Here is a 19,689-nt window from a genome sequence, read left to right as displayed (position 1 = left end):
TGAACCTGGGAACTTGCACTACTAAAGCCAACACATGGCCAACAAGTTACTGCTATACACCACAAAAGCAGATGAAAAACACTATTGCATTCAGTTAGTGTGCTCGAATCCACCTTTTGTTCACAGAGCAGGATGACAGGCAGTTTCATTCTGTTACTAAAGAACAGAGTAAAATGCTAAGATAATTACTATTTGAAATAAAGGGAAATAAGTAGAAATTCTAAAGAGAAGTAGAGCTATACATAACCCAAACAATGCTAAATAAAGACAGTGCTTAGTGGAACGAAAAAGAACAAACAGCAAGAGAACATGAGATGTATGAGAAATACAATTGTTTAGAAATTCTTTAAAATGATTCCCTATCAGGCTGTGTCTAAGCATATTTCGTGGCTTTATTATAAACACATCCCCATATCCAATTCTCAAACAGCCTGCCATATGGAACTGTATCTGTAATAGTCCCTGCTCACCCAACTCATCTCTTAACTCCAATCAACTATGACAATGCCAGTTTCTATTTTTATTGAGTACACCAACCAAGCAAGAAATAAATGTATTTCTTTGCACTAGCAGTTACACAACTTTGCATTACTCATAATATCTTCTCCTCAACATCTTTGTCCCACCCTTAACCAGGTTAAGAAGATGGTTTACAGGTAAATAGCAGGACAGAGGAAGGGAAAAAAGCCCAAACCTAACATATCTTAAATTGGTAGGAATACAGCATCGCACATAGAAGGCAAAATGCTGTAAAGAGGAGAGATGCATTCAGTGTCTAGCAGGAAATGTAGAACAGAAACAATGAAAGAGACCAACATGGCCCATGACATAAGCAGGCTGTACATGGGAAATGTATCCTGGTCTTCCTTGAGCACTTTCCATGTTATTAAGGACAAGTCAGCAGAACTTGAAGACTTGCACAGAAACATGAAAAATGTAGTTATGTAATAGAATGGATTAGTTCATAAGTGTCAGTGTTGAGAGTAATTATTAACTTGAGTGTGTGTTTAAAAACACTGTTGAACATTTTCTACAGTTAAAAGTTCTTTGGAATCAAGCAATACATTAAAAAACAGGACACTAAGATCCTGTAGAGGATTAGTCTCTGCTTCACTTTATGTAGAAAACAAACTTCCTATCACTGGCAAGAGTTTCAGAGACGACTAGCAAAAAAGAAAAAAAAATGGAATTTCAGACTTGCAACTGCCTTATCTTGCAAAGGATAAAATAGAAAAGTTGCAGATAAAACCTTCTGTATAATACTTTTTCTTACTTTAAAAAATGCTCACCTTGGAGCTTTTATGCACTGACCATCTGTTTTTTAAATTAAATATCATTTTAATTATTATTGCTTGAGCCTTCTAAAGCACAGGAAGCACTTGCTAGAAGCAGATGAAGATGACTCGTAACAAAGAGCTCCAGCACTACAAATTGCTATAACTAGCTGTCCACATATAAATCTATTTGTACAATTCTTACTTTGTAGTTATGCCACAAACTGCTGAGTAACATATTTCTTCCATCAGAAGATAGTACCTCTATAAGCAATTTGTTCTCATGTGAAGGGATTTTCATACTTCTTAAGGCACAAATTGTGAACAAAAACAAAGAGAAAGCAGCTTATCTTTTAACACATTAGATCTTTCCTGTTTAAAGATTAATAAATACAACTCTCTGATCATATGTGCACAGACAAACTTTCCATGTCACTGACTCTGCAGTAGTTAGATATGACTGGATGCCTCATCTTAGTGCAACAGATGATGTCTCCTGGACCCTTGAAGTCAGTAACTCATGAAGGAGTGAAGACAATTGGAAAAAGCAGGTAACTTAAAAATTCCAAACTTCAAAAAAATTAAGGTAATTTACCAGAAGGTGATTTAAATTGTTTGGTACTGTACAGACAAATGGAAAAAGGCTACTTCTCCATAACAGAGGATCCAGAATAATTTAGAATAAATAGAGCATTGGAGAATTTTCTACAAAATTCTTCTAAAGCAACAAGTGACAAGTATTCTTCCAGTGTTAAGAAGCATGTAGATGTTTCAAAATTAAAGATGTATCAGGTCCCAGTAAATTACAAAATAAAATTGAAGATTATGGAAATTGCTGAAATTCTAAAGAAACATGTATGTTAGAACTGCAGTGATCAGACACCACATTGCTTTCAACAAAAAGGATGAATGCCTCTAATTACAACAGACAAAAATCTTGTCTTTTGCTTATGGAACCACAAAGGTAAACCCACCATCTGTGAATTAATAAAATAGCAGTGGTCCTTAAAACCATGTAATACTTCACTAAAAGATGGGTAATTTAGCATAGAAATACATCTTACAAGGTTGCTCCTCTTGATGACTAGATTCTGCAGGACTTTCAGAAATACTGGCAGTTTCTTCAGTTGTTTTTCCTCTTATCCATGTTGCCAGACAGTATGACTCAGAATTATCAGAGCAAGCCATTTCCAAAATATCACATAATGTATGGCAGAGAAGGTTCTTCTGCTCCTCTTCTGAAAGATCAGAAACCTACATGAGTCTGATTGCTGAGAACCATTGTCATATATAAACTACTAGTACCTTTTTTATACATTAATGCTATCTAAATAAATACTACTTTTATCTCATTAATTACTAATGTTAATTGCTCTTTGACTATACTGGACCAAAGATTATAAGGCTGTCTTTAGAAAAATGTGGTTTTATAGGATTTGTAACCCATTCCCTTTCTTAATATCAGATTTCAATTAAATATTTCTAAAACACAGAAGTATTAAGCACCAGCATAGACCTCCCAAATAGGAGTTCTGAAGCGTGTAGTATACATACAATATGGAAGAACACAAACAAACAACAAAGTGTGAAATATTTTCAGGGTTTTTTTAACTAATACATGCTTTACAAATACATAAAATGGAAAAATAATGAGGGGGGGATGGGGGAAAGGGTCTCAGTACCTGGACAGTCTCTCCAAGTGGACTTTTCACTGGCAAAAAGCCTCTTCAAAAGGAATGCCTTTGTTAGCAAAGAATAAAATATTATTAAAGACAACAAAGGATAAAATATTATTAAGACAACATTACCTTCTGCATTATGTCACAAGCACCAAAGCATTTTTGCACATTTTGAAAAGAGTTTCAAGCTCTTTTAAAAGACAACATTCTCACATTCAGAACAAGACTCTGGGACTGCCCTGTTTACTGACTTTTCCCCATCAAACCAGCTACAAAGGTGGCCTCATAACTACATTCAGCACCAATGAGTTTGAACCTCAAGTACACTTCAAATAGACATAGTGCATATTGGCACAGCCACCTCCAGACTCACAGGACTGCAGGAACAGAGGCACAAATATTTTTCAGTATAACTGATCAGTAGTGCAAGACATCTCTAGTCACTAACACAAACCCCCTTAGTAGTTAACAAGCCAACCTCTTTTAACTGCAAATAATAACCTCCAAATCAGGTTAAAGAAATCCTATGCATCTCCATATCCCTGCTTTGTTTTATCATCAATGCTAATGTAATACTACGATTAAAAAAAAAAACAACAAACTCTTAAGTTACAGAAAAGGAACAATGAAAGAAGAAACTTCATGAAGCAGAGTCTTGCCATTTTAGGTATTTTTAGCCCCTCAGAAACAGCTGGTTCAACTTTCACTGCTTTCCTGACATGCTCACCCTGCTCTCCCATTACAGATTTTTTTTTAACAGATTTTTTTTTTAAGCAAACCTTGTTCGATGTGAAAATCAACTACTTCAAATACTTCTAATACAGAATTACAAAAAAAAAAAAAAAAAGCAGATACTGTGACACAGACATTACCCTTAAAGGCAGGGAATTCAAGAGATGTGAAAGGATTAGGGTTAAATTTGTATCTGATCCTTTCCTCCTCCCCTTTACAATGCATTCCTGATTTTGAAGTTACTTCTGGTTGGATCAGCCTGCTACACTTCCTCAAACAAATGCCCTTCTGCAAAATTATTGTTCAAAATCAGCCCATGCTCATCCCTACCTTTTTACAGAGATTTTGCCTCCTCCATACTTTAATTATGAAATCAAAATACAACTGATCTGGAATTTCTTCTTCATATTTATTTGAGTTCCAAATATCTAAAGAACAAATTTTGGGCTCACTGATTTTAAACCAATAAAGGCATCTTACCTGTACAGGTGCTATCACTGCACAAGGGCCACCTTCAAATTGTTCTAATGCAGTTGATTCAGAGTCACTAAAAACAAATCCTGTCAAATGAAAAAGGATTTTATTTAATGAAATATGTAAACAAGTATGTATACTCCTTCCCTAACAGAAATGACACCTCATTTATTCACCTTTAAAAATTAGGTTTTTGTTTCCTTGATAATGTAACTGCAGATGGTTAAACTATCTGAAGCAAAAAAAGTCACGAGTACATATGAAAGGACAGACATTATTTATATCTGCAATTAAATAATGACCACAAAGGTCCAACAGCTGGGGTTTTAAACAAAAGAATTTCTAACTTAAACCATGGTTTTTATTTTATGATAGTTTATTTCATATCAATAAATTAAAATTTGTGTATTGTTTTGTCTATATATGTAATGAAAATACATCTTGGAACCTTCACTGAACATATATAATACACTTCTATTCCTGATGAATGGCACAGTATGCCTCCCATTGATCTCATTTTTGACCTATCAGCACATCCTGTTAAGACTGAAATATGCTGAGCAGTTTAAATATTCACTTGCAACCCCTGAATCAGACCTCTTAATGGTGTTCTTTTACAGAAGATACACTACATTTACTGAGATGCAACATCAACAATTTTCCCCCTCCAGCTTTAATGCTTTGTGTTAATAATTTGTATTTCAGAATTATCTTACAGTCACATAATAAAGCAAATACTGGAGCAAATAGAGCAAAATTGTTTCACTACCACCTTGCCCTTAAACTTGTCTTTAAGATAGGTGATTCATATCTTTCATTACTCATTGATAAATGCACATGCAATTACCTTGATGAAGCTGACACATGGTAACTTAGAGTGAGAGGTGTTTTGCATTATCCTTTTAAGGAATGATAAGATTGTGCCAAAGTCATTCTAGTTCACTGTAATCTAGAAACCATGCAATTGCAGTCAGCAAGTCACCAACAAACACCAGCAAGTGAGGGCAGGCAGAAAGGGGATTCACATGCATCTTGTCATGGACTGACAGTGTCAGTCTCACAGAAAGGAAGTTCAATGCTACTTCCCACAGTTTCTCCTCTTCCCAATTCTGTAGGATTACATGCTGCCATTACAAAAGCACTCTAAGCCCTGGATGTGAATTAGAACTGAGGAAATGCATCCCCTCCACACTACAGCATGGCAAGTACATCATCTCAAGCAGCAGGAGATAGAACAACTGCATATTTTGTATGCCATACTTCATCACAGAATAGTAGATGTTCCACAACAATGTGAAATTTTTGTTTTAAAAAGGATCAGGGTAGCCATGGGGTTTCTGCTGCATTTGACCAAAGGCTCCAGGTTATTTTTAACCACATGTGCAAACATGTGCATTACAAAGATGTATTTTATATCCAAAACCTAGATGCCTATGTCAAGCCTACATACTTAGATCTGGCATCACCTGATGTAGCAATGAAGCTCCATTAATTCCTACTTGAAGCAAAGCTTGCAGTGATGCCACTTCACTGCCCTGTTAACATGCCCTACCAAGAAATATCATCAGTCCTTTCAACTTTCTGAATTGGTTTGTGCAGGCTTAGAACATTAAAAGGTAAGTCCTCCTCTGCTTTGAAGCGTTACTGCATGCTATCTAAGCACACTTCAACAAGAGAGCTTTTTTAGTTGTTTTAATGATTTGTTTCTGCAGAAAAACAACATACTTGGGTGTGGGACCACTAAACCACACTTAAGAGATCTTGAATTTGCTTCACGTTCTTCAGGCTTCTTATAGAAGGCATGAACTGTCTCAGCTTAACCCTGCCCTGTTTTTCAAAATTGCCTCCTAAAAACAAAGAACATCAAGTGATCCACCAGAATGAATACAAATTTGAGACAGACAATGTAAAGTCAGTATCACACAGAAGTTCACAGAATACAACCACAGGCAAAACACATACAAAATACCCAAGGAAACACTTCTTATTACTTAAATGCTGTTTAATGCTTAATAAATACCAAGATTCTAAAAGCTGTTAAGCAAAAAAATGGGCTTCAGGCAGTATGGTCTTGCTCTTTTAAGAAAGTTCTACAGAATTGGAAGTCAGTTCAGGCAAAATTTCAGAAATCAGCATTCCAAACTCCATCTGGGTTCAACCTCAGCCTGAATTACCTTTTTAACACTCTACAACAGTCACATTTTGGGCAATCTGCAAGCACTCATCAACCCTACACCCTTCCTTATGATTTGTAAGAATGGCCTGGCCACCCTTTAAGCTACTAAGATGAGCATCTCCAATCCAGAGTAACTTCTGCTTTCTCTCAACTTTTCATATCTATCATACAGCTCTTTTCACTCAAGATAAAATTTCAAAAAGAAAAAGGATGTAATGCAGCCAAAATATTGTTTTAAAATTATCAGAGTCTGCTTTTATCCATTAGTATAGTTAGCATCATTTCCCTGAAAGAAATATAAAATAATGTCATTACCACATGTCTTCCATGTCATTTATAACCCTATTAAAGGCTGCATTGACCCAATTTTTTCAACATTACTACTCCTCTGCTGCTTTAACTTTTTGAGGCAGGGTGGCAGGGAGATGAAGTGGATCTAGACTCCTGTTGGTAGCCAGTGTATTGCCCAATATTTTGAGTAATGACACTGAGAAATCTGTCTTTATATCCTTTGTCTACTATAATCACACAACACAAAGTTTTACTCTCCTTATTTCCCCATTTGGCATTTATGAAGGTCCACATTTCTTTCTTGTATCTAATTCTTTTCTATGTACAGTTTACCAAAATTGGTCTATGACTTACTTAACCACTGCTGTCTTTCATCTAATATGCCACATCATGGTCAAAAATACTACAAAACCCATCCATTCCTCTACCATGGCTACTCCACCACTTTCCTGCATCTTTTTATTACCAGCCTATTTCTAAAAAAATCTTTTTTTCCGGCCAAGACACCATAGATATAACTATCATTTCATAAAGGATGCTGTGTCTCTTCAGTATTTTCACTCTGTACAAAACCCAATTCTACCTCAATGAAAGAGACAAGGGAATTAGCAAAGAGCATGCAACACTAAACAGGTCAGAAAAACCCTTGCTGATCCAATCTACCTATAAAGACACTGCACTATCCACTTTTTGTCCTAGAACCACAGAATATGTTGAGTTGGAAGGGAACCACAAGGATCATCAAGTCCAACTCCTGTTCCTGCACAAGTCACCTCAAGAGTCACACCATGTGCCTGGCAGTGTTGTCAAAGGCTCCTTAACTCTGTCCAGCTTAAAGCTGTGACCACTTAGCTGGGGAGTCCATTCCAGTGCTCAACCATCCTCTGTTTTTTCAAACCTTTTCCTGATACCCAACCTAAACCTCCTCTGACTCAGCTTCATGCTGTTTTCTCAAGTCCTGTCACTGGTCACAAGAGTGAAGAGATCAGTACCAGCCCCTTCACTTCCCCTTGTGTGCATGTTGAAGGCCACAATGAAGTTTCCCCTCAGTCTCCTCTCCTCCAAGCTGAACAAACCAAGTGACTTCAGCCACCTCTCACCATGGAAGCGCATTTCTTTTTCTCTTTAGGGATACAAGAACTGCCTGACAGAAACACTGGAATAACACATTATCACCCAAACATGAGGTTTACAACACATCTTAATGTCGCACTCTTTCTTTAGCACTGGGAATAGAATGATTCATATTTTGCTTGTGGCTTTGGGTTTTGCAAGTGTATCTTTGCAGTAAAATGAAACTTCTGAAATTTTATGTGGGGAGAAAAACTCCCAACAAACAAAAAACATTTTCTTGCCCACATAAACAAAGGAGAATTTCCTACAGCAATACCACAATGTAACTCCCCTGAATGGGTTATGGATGTTGTGGATAAAGAGACAGAAGTCCTGTAAAGGATTGAGCAATGTATACAAACTACCTGGTAGGCTACCACTAAACTGGGCAACTGGAAGCTAGAAGAGAATCCAGACAAAATCAACCTTTTTACACTGTATGTTATCCATATACACAAACTGTACTTCCCACTATGCTTTTGCAGTTAAATGCTTGTTGGAGAGGACCATTCCATATCTTTCTTTCTGAAGACCAGTGAGAACACAGCTTATGTAATTCGGAAAGGATGCTGTGTGCAAGCCTGCCAGACACTTACATTGGATAGACATGATGTCTCATGCCTTGGGGATGATCTGAAGAACAGTTCTATGCATGAAATTTGTCCCTTGGGTCAATGGAGGAATTTACTTTTAACATAGGTATGCTCCTTTAGGGTTCAGTCTTCTTCTCAGCTCCTTCCCAAGTCCTCACATCTATGCCAGGAAACACCAAAGAGCAGACTGAACCTTTGCACTACATTCCTGTGTCTGCTTTGAGGATTCTGATAAATGGAATCTACAAGGTTCAAACTGCAAATTCTGCTGCAATCATAAAGACAAAAATTCTGTAAAGAACTCCACAAGAAAACCCTCACACCAACTTTACAGCCATGCCTTTAAGTCCAGAATAAAACCAATATACTTCAAGTTGCCAATACAGAAGCCTGAGGCAATTACTTCCACTAACTTCCAACAGCTCATCCACATCAGCTGGGTCAGTTCTCTACCTGCTGGCAAACCAGCCCATCTTCAAACGAGTACGATGGTCAAGGAGTCTGGCGCATAACAGGATTCCTGGAATGCGCTGTCTTCACTCAGAAACTGACAGCTATCAGTCTTAGGTTCCTCAACACCCTCCCAACTCCCTACTTTTCTTTCCAAATGAAAATCATAGCTCTCAGCTTCCATAGGGTTTGAGAAAGGATCAGACGATGCTCAGCAAGTATCCAAAATAAACAGCACTGCTGGCACTACAATCAAAAGAAATAAAAACAAAAAAAAAAACAAACCCAACACCAAACTAGTTGTTTGATGCTTTCAGCCCTTCTAATGTGGAACAGGGTCTATCTTTTAAACTTTCAAGTGTTTGTAAATAATAAAGCTTGATCTATTTGTTGCTTTTTTTTTCTTTTAAATCTTGATGAGTCAGTGCTGATGGGCCTCCTTTGCAGCAAGTAAATGCTGCAGAACTTTATCAACAAGATAGAAACTGAAAGCTGGGTGAAAGTATTATGCAGCTACACAAGGTAAGTGACTGGAATTAACTGTTTTGATTCTCAGCACAAGACCTCCAAACAGTCTAACTTAATGTCATGGGGTTTTGCTACACAAAATTGATTATACTGAGAGGGATATAGAGAAGGAAACAGATGCACTACACATTCTAGTCACAGGACTTTCCCTAAAGACAGATTGGAAATGCCTCCATTGCAGAAGCCACCAAGAACTCCAGAGACCTTTTCCATTAAGCCCTCATTCAATCACAAGTACAGTGCATTATAACACACATTTCAATAAATTTTGAAACTGCTGAAATTTCTCATACAAACTATCTTTAAAACTTCAATTGTGGCAATCCAACATTACCAGTTAAAGAAATAATTAAACTTTCTAACACCAATTCTTCTTTTCTGACTTTGCACACACCTTGTACTGAAACCGCTACATTACCAAAACTTAGAGATATTTCAGAAAGTGATTACGTTTCAATAAGCAATTTTGTTAGGAAAAGCAATGCTTTGCTGTGCCTGCTTCAATTCTAGATCTTAGAAGGAATTTGGCTTTTTTCCCTAAATATTTATCACTGAATTATCTGAAGACAGATAAACATAGGGAAAAAAATATGAGTCTGGTAATACACTGTGTCCAGTAGTGGGGAGCAGCTACGCAGCTCCCAAATCTACTGAAACTATGTAGATGACAACACCCTTGTTAAAAAAATAAAAAGGAACAGAGAACACTAAGAAACTAAGTTTCAAGCAACTTTAACCTGAGACCCGGACACATTCTTTTTATCTATAAATTCTACTATCACTTACAAATTTTCTCCAGGAATCAAGAGTTTTATCATGAACATGAATCATTATTAGAATTCCTCAAAGCCCCCAGTAAGTTGCAGAGAAGGCTACTATTCCCTTCTTTCAGCCAGAATAGGTGCCCTAATTCCTTGCATATGATTCTTACAGGTAAGCATTGCAATTGCACTTTTAAGGATCACCAACAAGCTTTCATCAAGAACAAACCCTGCACTGGCTGTACAACTTAAACACAGAAAAAACACCTTACAAATACCACACGTTCCAGAGTTACTGGTGCTTTATCTCTTGGCATGTCCTAGTACTGGCATGCACCTGCTTCCACGGCCAAATAACCAGTTCAAAAAACAAACCTGTGGGTCTCTGTCCCAAGTTTAGCCCCGCTTTTGCTATTTGTGACTCATATATTCCTCACAAAAAACCCAAAACCACAGCACAACTTATGTTCGTTTCCACAAGCTATGTAAAATCACGACATAAGACACTGTTGTTATATTTAATAAATTCAGATAATTTTCTACACAATTCTAAGTTCCTGCGGAGATGTGTGGCATAATGTGTGACGATTATGCTGCAAAAAACCAAAATAATTATTGAGCAAGGGAAGCTGCTGCATCATTTTCCCGCGTGGGCCAGCGCGGACACAGGCACAGGAGCAGCGCCCAGGGCACGGCGCCCCTCAGGCACCCGGGCCCCAGCGCGGGGGGCGGCGCGGGCGCTGCGGCGTGCCCGGCGGGCGGGCGGGCAGCGGGGCGGGAAGGGCCGGCGGGGCACGGCGCACGCAGGTACCTTGCGCCCAGCGGCAGAAGATGGTGTCGGCCAGCCCGCGGGGCCCGGCCTTCTTGCCCCACACCAGGTGGACGAGCTCCTGGCCCGCCTCGGACATGGCGGGGCGGCGGCGGCCCCGGCGCCGGGCGGGCGCGGCGGCTCCGGCGACTCCGGCTGCCCCTGCGCAGGAGAGGCGGGGGCGGGGCCGCGCGGGCGGGGCGGGGCCGGGCCGGGCCGGGCGGGGCCGGGCCGGGCGGGGCGGGGCGGCCCTTCCGCTTCCCCAGCAGGCCCTGGTGCTTCCGCGGGCCCGGGGGCGTGCGGGGCTGGGCATCGCTGTGACAAATCCGGGACGGAGCGGGTCCCTGAGGGAGCAGCCTTTCGATTTAAACGTTCCCGAGATGCAATTGTTGTGTGTTCGCACTTGGAATCCTTCCTGCGGTGTGCGGCCGAAATGGAGCTGCGGTGTGGTGCCCACTTTCTTAAACAATTACTCTATCGCTAGGGTTGGAAGGGAGCTCTGGAAATAGAATTAGAGAATCACGGAGTCATCGGCGTTGGAAGATACCCTTACGAGCATCGAGTCCAACCATCACCCCGCAGTGCCACTGTCACCTCCTAGACCACATCGCTAAGCGCCAGACCCAGACTCCTGTTAAACACCTGGGGCACCCTGACTCCACCACCGCCCTGGGCAACCTATTCCAATGCCTGAGCACCGTAACGGTGAAAAAGATTCTTCTAATAATCTAGTCTGAATATCCCCTTTGACAGTCTCCACATCAACTTGCCCGAGCCCCTTCTAAGGCAGAGTCACCAGGAGCCTGTGACAGGAAAGTTTCCAGGTGGGTTTTGAATGTCTTCAGAGAAAGACTTCATGACCTTCCTGGGCAGCCTGTGCCCGTGCTCTGCCATCCCCAATGTAAAATTATATTACTTCACGTTGAGTGGAACTTTTTGTGTTTCAGTTTAGGGCTATTGCTCCTCATCTTGTCACTGGGCACCACTGAAAAGAGCCTGGCACCACCCTCTTGGCACCCACCTTTGAGGTATTTATACCTCATTTATATGCATTGATTAAATTCCCTTTCAGTCTTCTCTAGACTGAATAGGCCCAATTCCAGCAGCCCTTCCTTGTATGAGAGATGCTCCAATCCATTATTCATTTGTGTGGCCCACCACTGGACTCTCTCCAGTAGTTCCTTGTCTTTCATCATACACTTGGTGCTTTTATAAAGATTGAGCACATATTGAGGCTGTTACACGTGCAATCATTCTGAATTGAATATGAAAATCACCAATATCAAACGTGTTTCTGAGTTTTCTGACATGTCATACCACAAATTGATCAGAAGATGGGGTGGTTGTACTTCTGATTTTCAAACGTTTTCAACTATATGCACAGTTAAGCATTTTCTGAATAATTACTGACAACTCATCAATTTCCTTCAATATTTATTATCAGAATGGATTCTGTGAATAAACAATGCAATTATAATTGACACTTTGATTTTTAGCATAAAGAAAGAACTTCAAACAATGAGAAAGAATCTAATTAGAATTAAAGGCATGATGACAACAAAATTGAGTTCTGTACATACTCTAACAAAGGCCATTATGTTGCTAGGTTTTGTGTCTTTCAAATCAATAGTGCAGTAAAAAGCAAATTTTGTTGTAGTACATTAATACGAGGTATACCAGACTTGAAATTGTAAACATCCCATGTGCAGGAGGAAAATACCAAAGTACATTTATTTTAAAGTGTGTTGTTGTATATACATGTGAAGTTTTTCAGAAAACGAATCATCAAAATGGTGCCATGGTGCAAGTCTAAGTCAGCTCAACAAATTTCAGCCTGTATCCATTAATAGGAAGGCTTTACAAGGCAGAGGAAAGAAGTGCAAGTTTTAGGCTGGCTTTTCAAGTTCCTGGGCTTGTTGTAGGGAAAAAAAAAATATATTATTATGGATGTTCAGGGTGCAATCTGAAAAACAATTCAGTAGAGAGAGGGAAGAAGGCACTGCAAAACAAGGATGTTGAACCTGCCACGGGGCAATGGCCACTGCTGTACAGCAGAGAAGTTGTATGGCACCACCCAGAAGCAGCAAAAGGCTGGAGAAGCTCCTCCTCCTCTTCATCTCTGGTGTCATGGATCATCACTTCAAGAAAAACATTGTCTCCACAGAAGGGCAGTGAGCCCAGGGAAGGGTTTAGAAGGTGAGTCATGAAGAGTGGCTGAGGGAGCTGAGGTTGTTTTGCTTGGAGAAGAGGAGCCTCAGGATGGGCCTTATCACTCCCTACAGCGACCTGAAAGGAGGCTGTAGCCGGGTGAGGAGTGGGCTCTTCTCCCAGACAACCAGTGACAGGATGAGAGGACATAGTCTGAAGCTGCACCAGGATAGGCTCAGATTCGACATAAGAATTTTTATGGAGAAGGTCATGAATCATTGGAGTGCACTGCTCAGAGAGGTGGTGGAGTCACCATCACTAGAGGTGTTCAAGAAATGGCTGGATGTGTCACTCAGGGCCATGGTCTGCTTCACAAGGTGGTGATCAAAGGTTGGACTTGATCTTGTAGGTCTTTTCCAGCCTAAATGATTCTACAACTCTGTGGTGATTGTGAATGAAGTTAATGAGCATGCCCTTTGATTTCATAGGTACGAAAGAGGTATTCACAGTGAAACTTTTCCACATGTAAGGAAAAGCTGAGTCACAACCTAGAGAGCTGTGAGCCAGAAGAGATTCCACAGTTTAATGTGTTCTAAATTAAAGTGCAACAAATTTACTTTGTTACCATGGAGTACCAAGAATGTTTATCAGCTTCAAATCTGTGATTACAGACCTGCAGGTGACCTAGCAGCTCGTATCACCTGTAGCATCAATATAAATTTAAATCTGTATTTCCAACCTGAGTTAGAATGACAAATTGCCACATATGCTGCAGTAGCAGTATTTTTGTGTAGCAGTGACTGGTTTGCAGCTAATGCCTTGTGTTGTGTAAAAATGCTCTCACCAGCAACTGATATGAACTCTGATATTGCTAATTTGATCCGTATAATTTGGTATGAGAAAACACATTTTCAGAGTTACTCACAATACTGGCAAAAGCAAAGATGGTAATGAGAGACACAAGATGTTAAATGATTTCACCCATCTTGATTTGGTTGGCATACAGAACATGCAATTCAATAAAGACAAATAAAAATTAATTCATCTAGGAACAAGGGAGCAGTTCTGGGGATATGTGCCAACTGGAACAATCTGTCATGCTGGTTAGGAAAAGCATTGGGAAATTATTTTGGAAATACCATGAAATATCACTGAAATCATTAGCCTCACTAATAAAAATGGTAAAAATCAAACTATATATCAACTGTAGCAAATATTGAATCCAAGCAAATGAGACTCTGGATGTCATCAGTTTCTTATAGGTGTTGGGCATTCATAAGATAATGATGTGTTGCATATGCCTATCAAAGATTTGGACAGGAAGCTTTGTGTGTGAATTTGTGTAGATAGTTGAGTTTCAGTTAGTGAGGAGGAAACTAAAAAGCATGATTAGAAGAAACTACAAGCTCAGTTGTACAATAGCACATTGACAGCTATGCTGGATTTCAGAAATAAATGTAAGTGAATTGAAGTCAGAACTCTTAACAAAGACAGTGCAAATCTGCATACTACTACTTCAAAATAGTATTTTCTAAAATTATGAAACTGGTATTTAAATCCTTTTTCTGTGGACTCTGGGAGGCAAAACTCATCTATTACATCACACTGCAACACTCATCTGTGAAGGGTTTCACAGAAGATAAACAGCATATTTATCTGCATTTTGGGTCTTTAAGTCCTTCAAGTGTTTAGAGGTATGCAAACAGAGAAAGACTGAAAATTACTGCTCTGCAACACTGTTTGGTTATATTATAAACAATATGTATCAATTTTATATTACTTTTTCAAATAGTTTCTCTTAATGCAGGGGATTTTTTCCTTTTTTTAATGTTGGACTGCCATCATGTGGTTGGATTGGAGACTTAAGATGCAGCTTTTTTTTCTTTGTGCAGATGATTCTCTCTGCAGACTAGTGTGGTGGGTTTGGGGTTTTAGGAAAACATAGGAGAGATACTGTTCTCTCCCTTCTAATCTCTAATCCAAACTCACTTAGATTAGCTTGATTCTGTTGGTTGCAGTATGTTACATCTTAGAACAGTTCTTTGCTAGACAGAAGGAGTAGGTAAAGAACATAAGCATATAGTCTCTAAGTGTGCAGTCCTATTTGGTTTACTTAACTTATTTTTAAAGAATTACATCTCTTAGTGAAACTTCTAATTGAGATTTTATGGATTTACTGCTATGAATTGTTGACAGTCAGCAGTACAAGTTACAGACATTGTAGATTTTTGCCAGACATATCTCAGTAAAGTTCATCTACACTGAGATAGTTTTGCCTTACTTGTCTTTAATAAAGCTGGCTTGGGTGGTAGTAAAAACAAATATATTAACTAATGGCAGGCTACTTAGTTCATATAGATCCATAGGGAATTGCAATGGTGTTGTATTACTAAATTGTTCTGAGGAGGTAAAAATGTGTATGAAGGTTGTCTACAGTTCCCTTTTTTGTTTACTCCCCTCTTTTAATTACCTCACCCCGTCCTTCTGCCCTCTCAACCCAGCAAAACAAAAATCAGTCTATCAATCAGAGCTGTATAAAAAAATTTTACTAAGAAGTTGAAACTTGTGGTAGGCTAGAAAATGTTGTTGAACCAAATCACAAAAATGTTTAGCTGTCTGCCTGTTGGTGTTGGATGCCTATTTCCTAGCTGTGAACTTTGTTTATAGTGCAACATGAAGTACTAGATGACTATTTAGTCTCAGGGTGATCACTGAGGAGAAATTTTAATGTCAGAAGTCATGCTCAAAATTCCATTGTGTACACATCTGTGTTTGAGGAATGATGAATGTCACCAGCTTACAGAATGCTGATGACTCCATCCCTTGTAGCAGAGGCAAGATTTGGACTGCAGCTGATGTTCACTCTTCCAACTGTTTCTCACTGAAGAGGTTAAGGTAATTGTAGTAGCAGTGATGGCAAAGTGGGGGTGGGAAGAGATGCTGATCCCTGTTTTGTGCTGAGGTCAGACAGTGGGACACTATATGGAAGAGACAAGAACATGGTCATGCTTATCTGCTCAGTGTACCCATCCTGAATTGGGGTGGTCTAATAGCATGTTTTGTCTGGCAAAGGAAAAGCTCCTCCAATCTAGAGCAGTCTAAGGTGCTTTCTGCCAGGATAAAGACTGGGAGGAAAATTGGGACCCAAAATTTAAATTCTTCAAGTGTCAAGAGACATCCTATGGCCCTGACACTTTCATGGCCCCTCTTGTTTCTCCTTAGGCCTCCTTGTTTTGAGAAGAGGGTAAAACTTTTATTTTGAACTATGTATCAGGACCAAATTCTCAGAAGATGAGTCCAAGTCTAAGAAACAAAAAGCTCTCGTATTTCTTATTTCCTCTTTTGAAATGATGAATTAGTGTTAGGTGGAAACATTTCTTAGTATACTTGCTCCTACTGAAATTACAGAAGAGAGCAAAAGGGCAATTTCATAGTAGCTATTTGCCCTCAGAATCTGTTGATGAGACTAAAGAAGCCAGTGATTATCCTGTGCACGTGAATGCTTGGGACTGACATCTTTGTGGAATGAGAAGGAGTTTCAGGAGAGTCACAACTTTCTCTGATAGCAAGGTAAAAAGAGATTTTTCTTGTGTATATACCATATATTATTTCTTATATATATAACATATATATAAATAGTGTCTTAATGCTATAGACAATAGATTAGTTTTAGGTAAGCTGTTTAAAACTGCTGGAGCTAAAACTCCATCATTTACAGAAACACCAGTGGGTGAATATCCCTGTACTCCTAGTACAATCTACATCAGAACTTAACCATTCTACTCACTGTTGCATTTCATTTACAATTCATAAGTGTATGGAAGAGGAAAATGGACTATTTCAGAAAGAGTAATTTATTCATTTTTTGCAAGTTACCATGGAATTTTCTTGTTGTTTAAAGACAAAAGTCATCTTTTCTCTCCCAAAGCATCCTGAGGTTCTCTATTATTTCCAAATAAAAAGATCTTACAAAGACAGGTAAATTTAAACATCCATTATCCTTACGTGGTCATTCAGTGTGTTGCTCTCAGCGCACGCTTTGGATTATGGGCTTCAATTTTTTTATGAGAAAAAGAAAAAAAACAGACATTGTAATTGGCAAGGAAAAAAGTCTGTAATTATTAAGACTATTAGTAGTATAATTAAATTAAGGATGACAACTTCCAACACAGTAATACTAATACTATACCTCTGGCATTATTAGTTAGAAGTGGCTCAGGCAAGCTTAAAGCTAAATTATCCAATGGGCTAATAACTTGCTGTGCAGTCAGTATCCTCTGGTTAATTACAGAATTTACCTGGCAGTGACAATGCACAAAAGGAAAGATAAAAGGCATTTAGATTCATCAAATTTAGTAAAGTGAACTGCATTTCAAACTAAAAAGTTATTTGATACAAGGAACTGAATTTTTGATTTTAAAAAAAAGCTGAATTGAAATATATTAATTGCACTGAAATCTTAATTAAATATGCATTATTTAGTCAAAATTAAACAGGAAAGTTCCAGTCTTCTAAAAGAACTGGTTTCCAGCAGAAGATGCCATCAATGTGTTTAGAATAACTTTCCTTTTTATCTTGGAAAGGTGGTTTGACTGGAGCGGTTTTGTTTCCAAGCAGGTGATGTGTTGGGAGACTGCAGAAGGAAGAGGTGGTTCAGAGGGCTGATAGGAGAAAACAGATGCTCAGAAAGTGGTCTCTACTAAAGGGATAGGCACCTCCTTCTCTAAATGGGGCAATCAAAACCATTTGCCCTTTTAAGTGTCTTGCTCTCTAAATTATTTTTCTTACTTTTACAGGTTTTCTGTTTCAAACTCCTCTGTTTTAAAACCCTGACACACTGGTTCTCATCTCCCCTTCATATACAATACTTCTGTTTAATAATGCTTGCCTTTTTCATAAATTTTCCATCCCAAACCATTGTTTTCTCTCTTAAGTATTAATCTAAATGTTAGTGATTTTTTATTTTTGCAACAATCTATTTCTTCCTGTTGTATCCTTCTGATTTGTGATGAAAATTCATTATTTCATCTCTTTTCACAGACGCAGCTGAAAATCCCATCTGCTTTCATACTGATACACTCTCTGCAAGAATCTGTAAGTTCTTTCGGCCTGTGATAGTGCAACCTTAAAAAGTATAACATACTTAGGACATTTTAAGAATACATAAGGAGGAATGCAAGGATCAAATTTAAAAGGAGCACCTATATTGGGAAAACTGATTTGTCCAGAGGAGATGTTGAGCAGTACTGAAAAAAGCACCCATCAAATGAGAAAATTCAGGGAAAGGGGGTTCAAGAGTAACCTCATTATTGAGTTGAGATGGTCTTTTCTTTCATCAAAAGATTAATTCCTACTTTCTCTTTATAAAATGTTATCATTCCACCAAAATAAATCATAGGATTTTATACATCACTATATTTAGATATAGTTTATTTGTATAGACTGTGTATGTGCATTGTGCACTCAAGTTTGACATTTGGAAGAATGCAACCAGTGGTTGCTTTGGATCATTGAAATTAACTGGTTTTCCATACTTGAGTGAAAATTCTTTGCCCAATAGAGGGTGTTGTAGTTCTTAGAATAGCTAGAGTACTGCTACTTACCTTAACTAAATTCAGTGGAAAAAAAATCCTCAGCACATTCATGTGGTTAAGAAATTAAGGGTCAGGGAGTTTTGCTGATTTATAGCAGCTGAACATCTGCTTTGGAAAACAAAGTGAAGGATTCAAATTTACAGTTTCCCGCAACAACCATGACTTGTCTCCATTTTACATACTGCTGGCATTTTTACTGACAACTTTTATTCTTGAACATATTAACTGCATTAGACTTTGGGTTGTTGGTTTTTTTCCTTTTAAATTTCTCCCCAAACAAAATTATGCTTATATTTTTATTTTCTTCCCATTCTTTTATTTAAAAAAAAACCAACGGAATAAATAATAAATACTAGTAAAATCTAATAACCTCTCTCCTGTCATTCTAAGCAGCAATTGATAGACATCAAAGCTTCAAGAGGAGATTGTGATCTAGAACTGTCTAGATTAATTAGGAACATATCCTCAATACCACATTCCTCTTTCAGTTAAAAACCTTGTAGATGAATGGGAGCATTTCCTCAACACTACATTTGATTGTTACTTAAAACCATCTATTCCTCAAATAAAACACTTGGAATGATTCCTTGGAATGATTCATAGTCCCTACAGACCATAACTGCAAGTATTAGAAGTGTTCTGTTTTATTTTAATTTTGCTGTTACATGGAAATAAACAAGTTTCCTTGTTTTGTACAAATTCAATTTTCTTTATGTTTTGTGAAACTAACAATTCCAGAAAGTCTTGAGCCTATTAAGAGGTGTTTTCCTCTTTTCTTTTTGCTTCCCTGCTGCCTCTTTGAAATATACTAAGTAGCTTTGGATATTACATGTTCTTAGAAACCTAAAAAGTATTGCTAAAAAGAAAACTGCTTATTCAGCACAACATTGGGACTGCTGCTGCTAACACTGCTTTTATAAAAATAATCAGCACTTAAAGTATTATGGCAACCCTCATCTTAAGATGGCTGGCTGTGGAAAACAGAGGAGATGGTCTGATATTCAAGCATCTTGTCACAGTCACTAGAAATGGTTGAAGATTAAATACTTGTTATTAAATGTTTGAAAC

General features: G+C 38.4%; 1 protein-coding gene across 1 annotated transcript in view; it reads right to left on the bottom strand.

The window, feature by feature from the left end:
• MINDY3 (MINDY lysine 48 deubiquitinase 3) overlaps positions 1-11,043 on the bottom strand; it is a 46,132-nt gene extending 35,089 nt beyond the window's left edge. The window contains exons 1-4 of the mRNA XM_036403737.2: positions 10,883-11,043; positions 4,166-4,245; positions 2,957-3,014; positions 2,339-2,512 (exon numbers count right to left, since the gene is read on the bottom strand). Coding sequence (XP_036259630.1) covers positions 2,339-2,512; positions 2,957-3,014; positions 4,166-4,245; positions 10,883-10,979 — 409 coding nt within the window. The 5' untranslated portion in view covers positions 10,980-11,043. The remainder of the gene's footprint in view (positions 1-2,338; positions 2,513-2,956; positions 3,015-4,165; positions 4,246-10,882) is intronic.
• Between the last annotated feature and the right edge of the window lie 8,646 nt (positions 11,044-19,689).

This window comes from Molothrus ater, chromosome 1 (assembly GCF_012460135.2).
Source record: "Molothrus ater isolate BHLD 08-10-18 breed brown headed cowbird chromosome 1, BPBGC_Mater_1.1, whole genome shotgun sequence".
Taxonomy (NCBI): domain Eukaryota; kingdom Metazoa; phylum Chordata; class Aves; order Passeriformes; family Icteridae; genus Molothrus; species Molothrus ater.
Note: the sequence above shows the minus strand (reverse complement) of the source record. Positions and strands in the feature narration are given on the sequence as shown.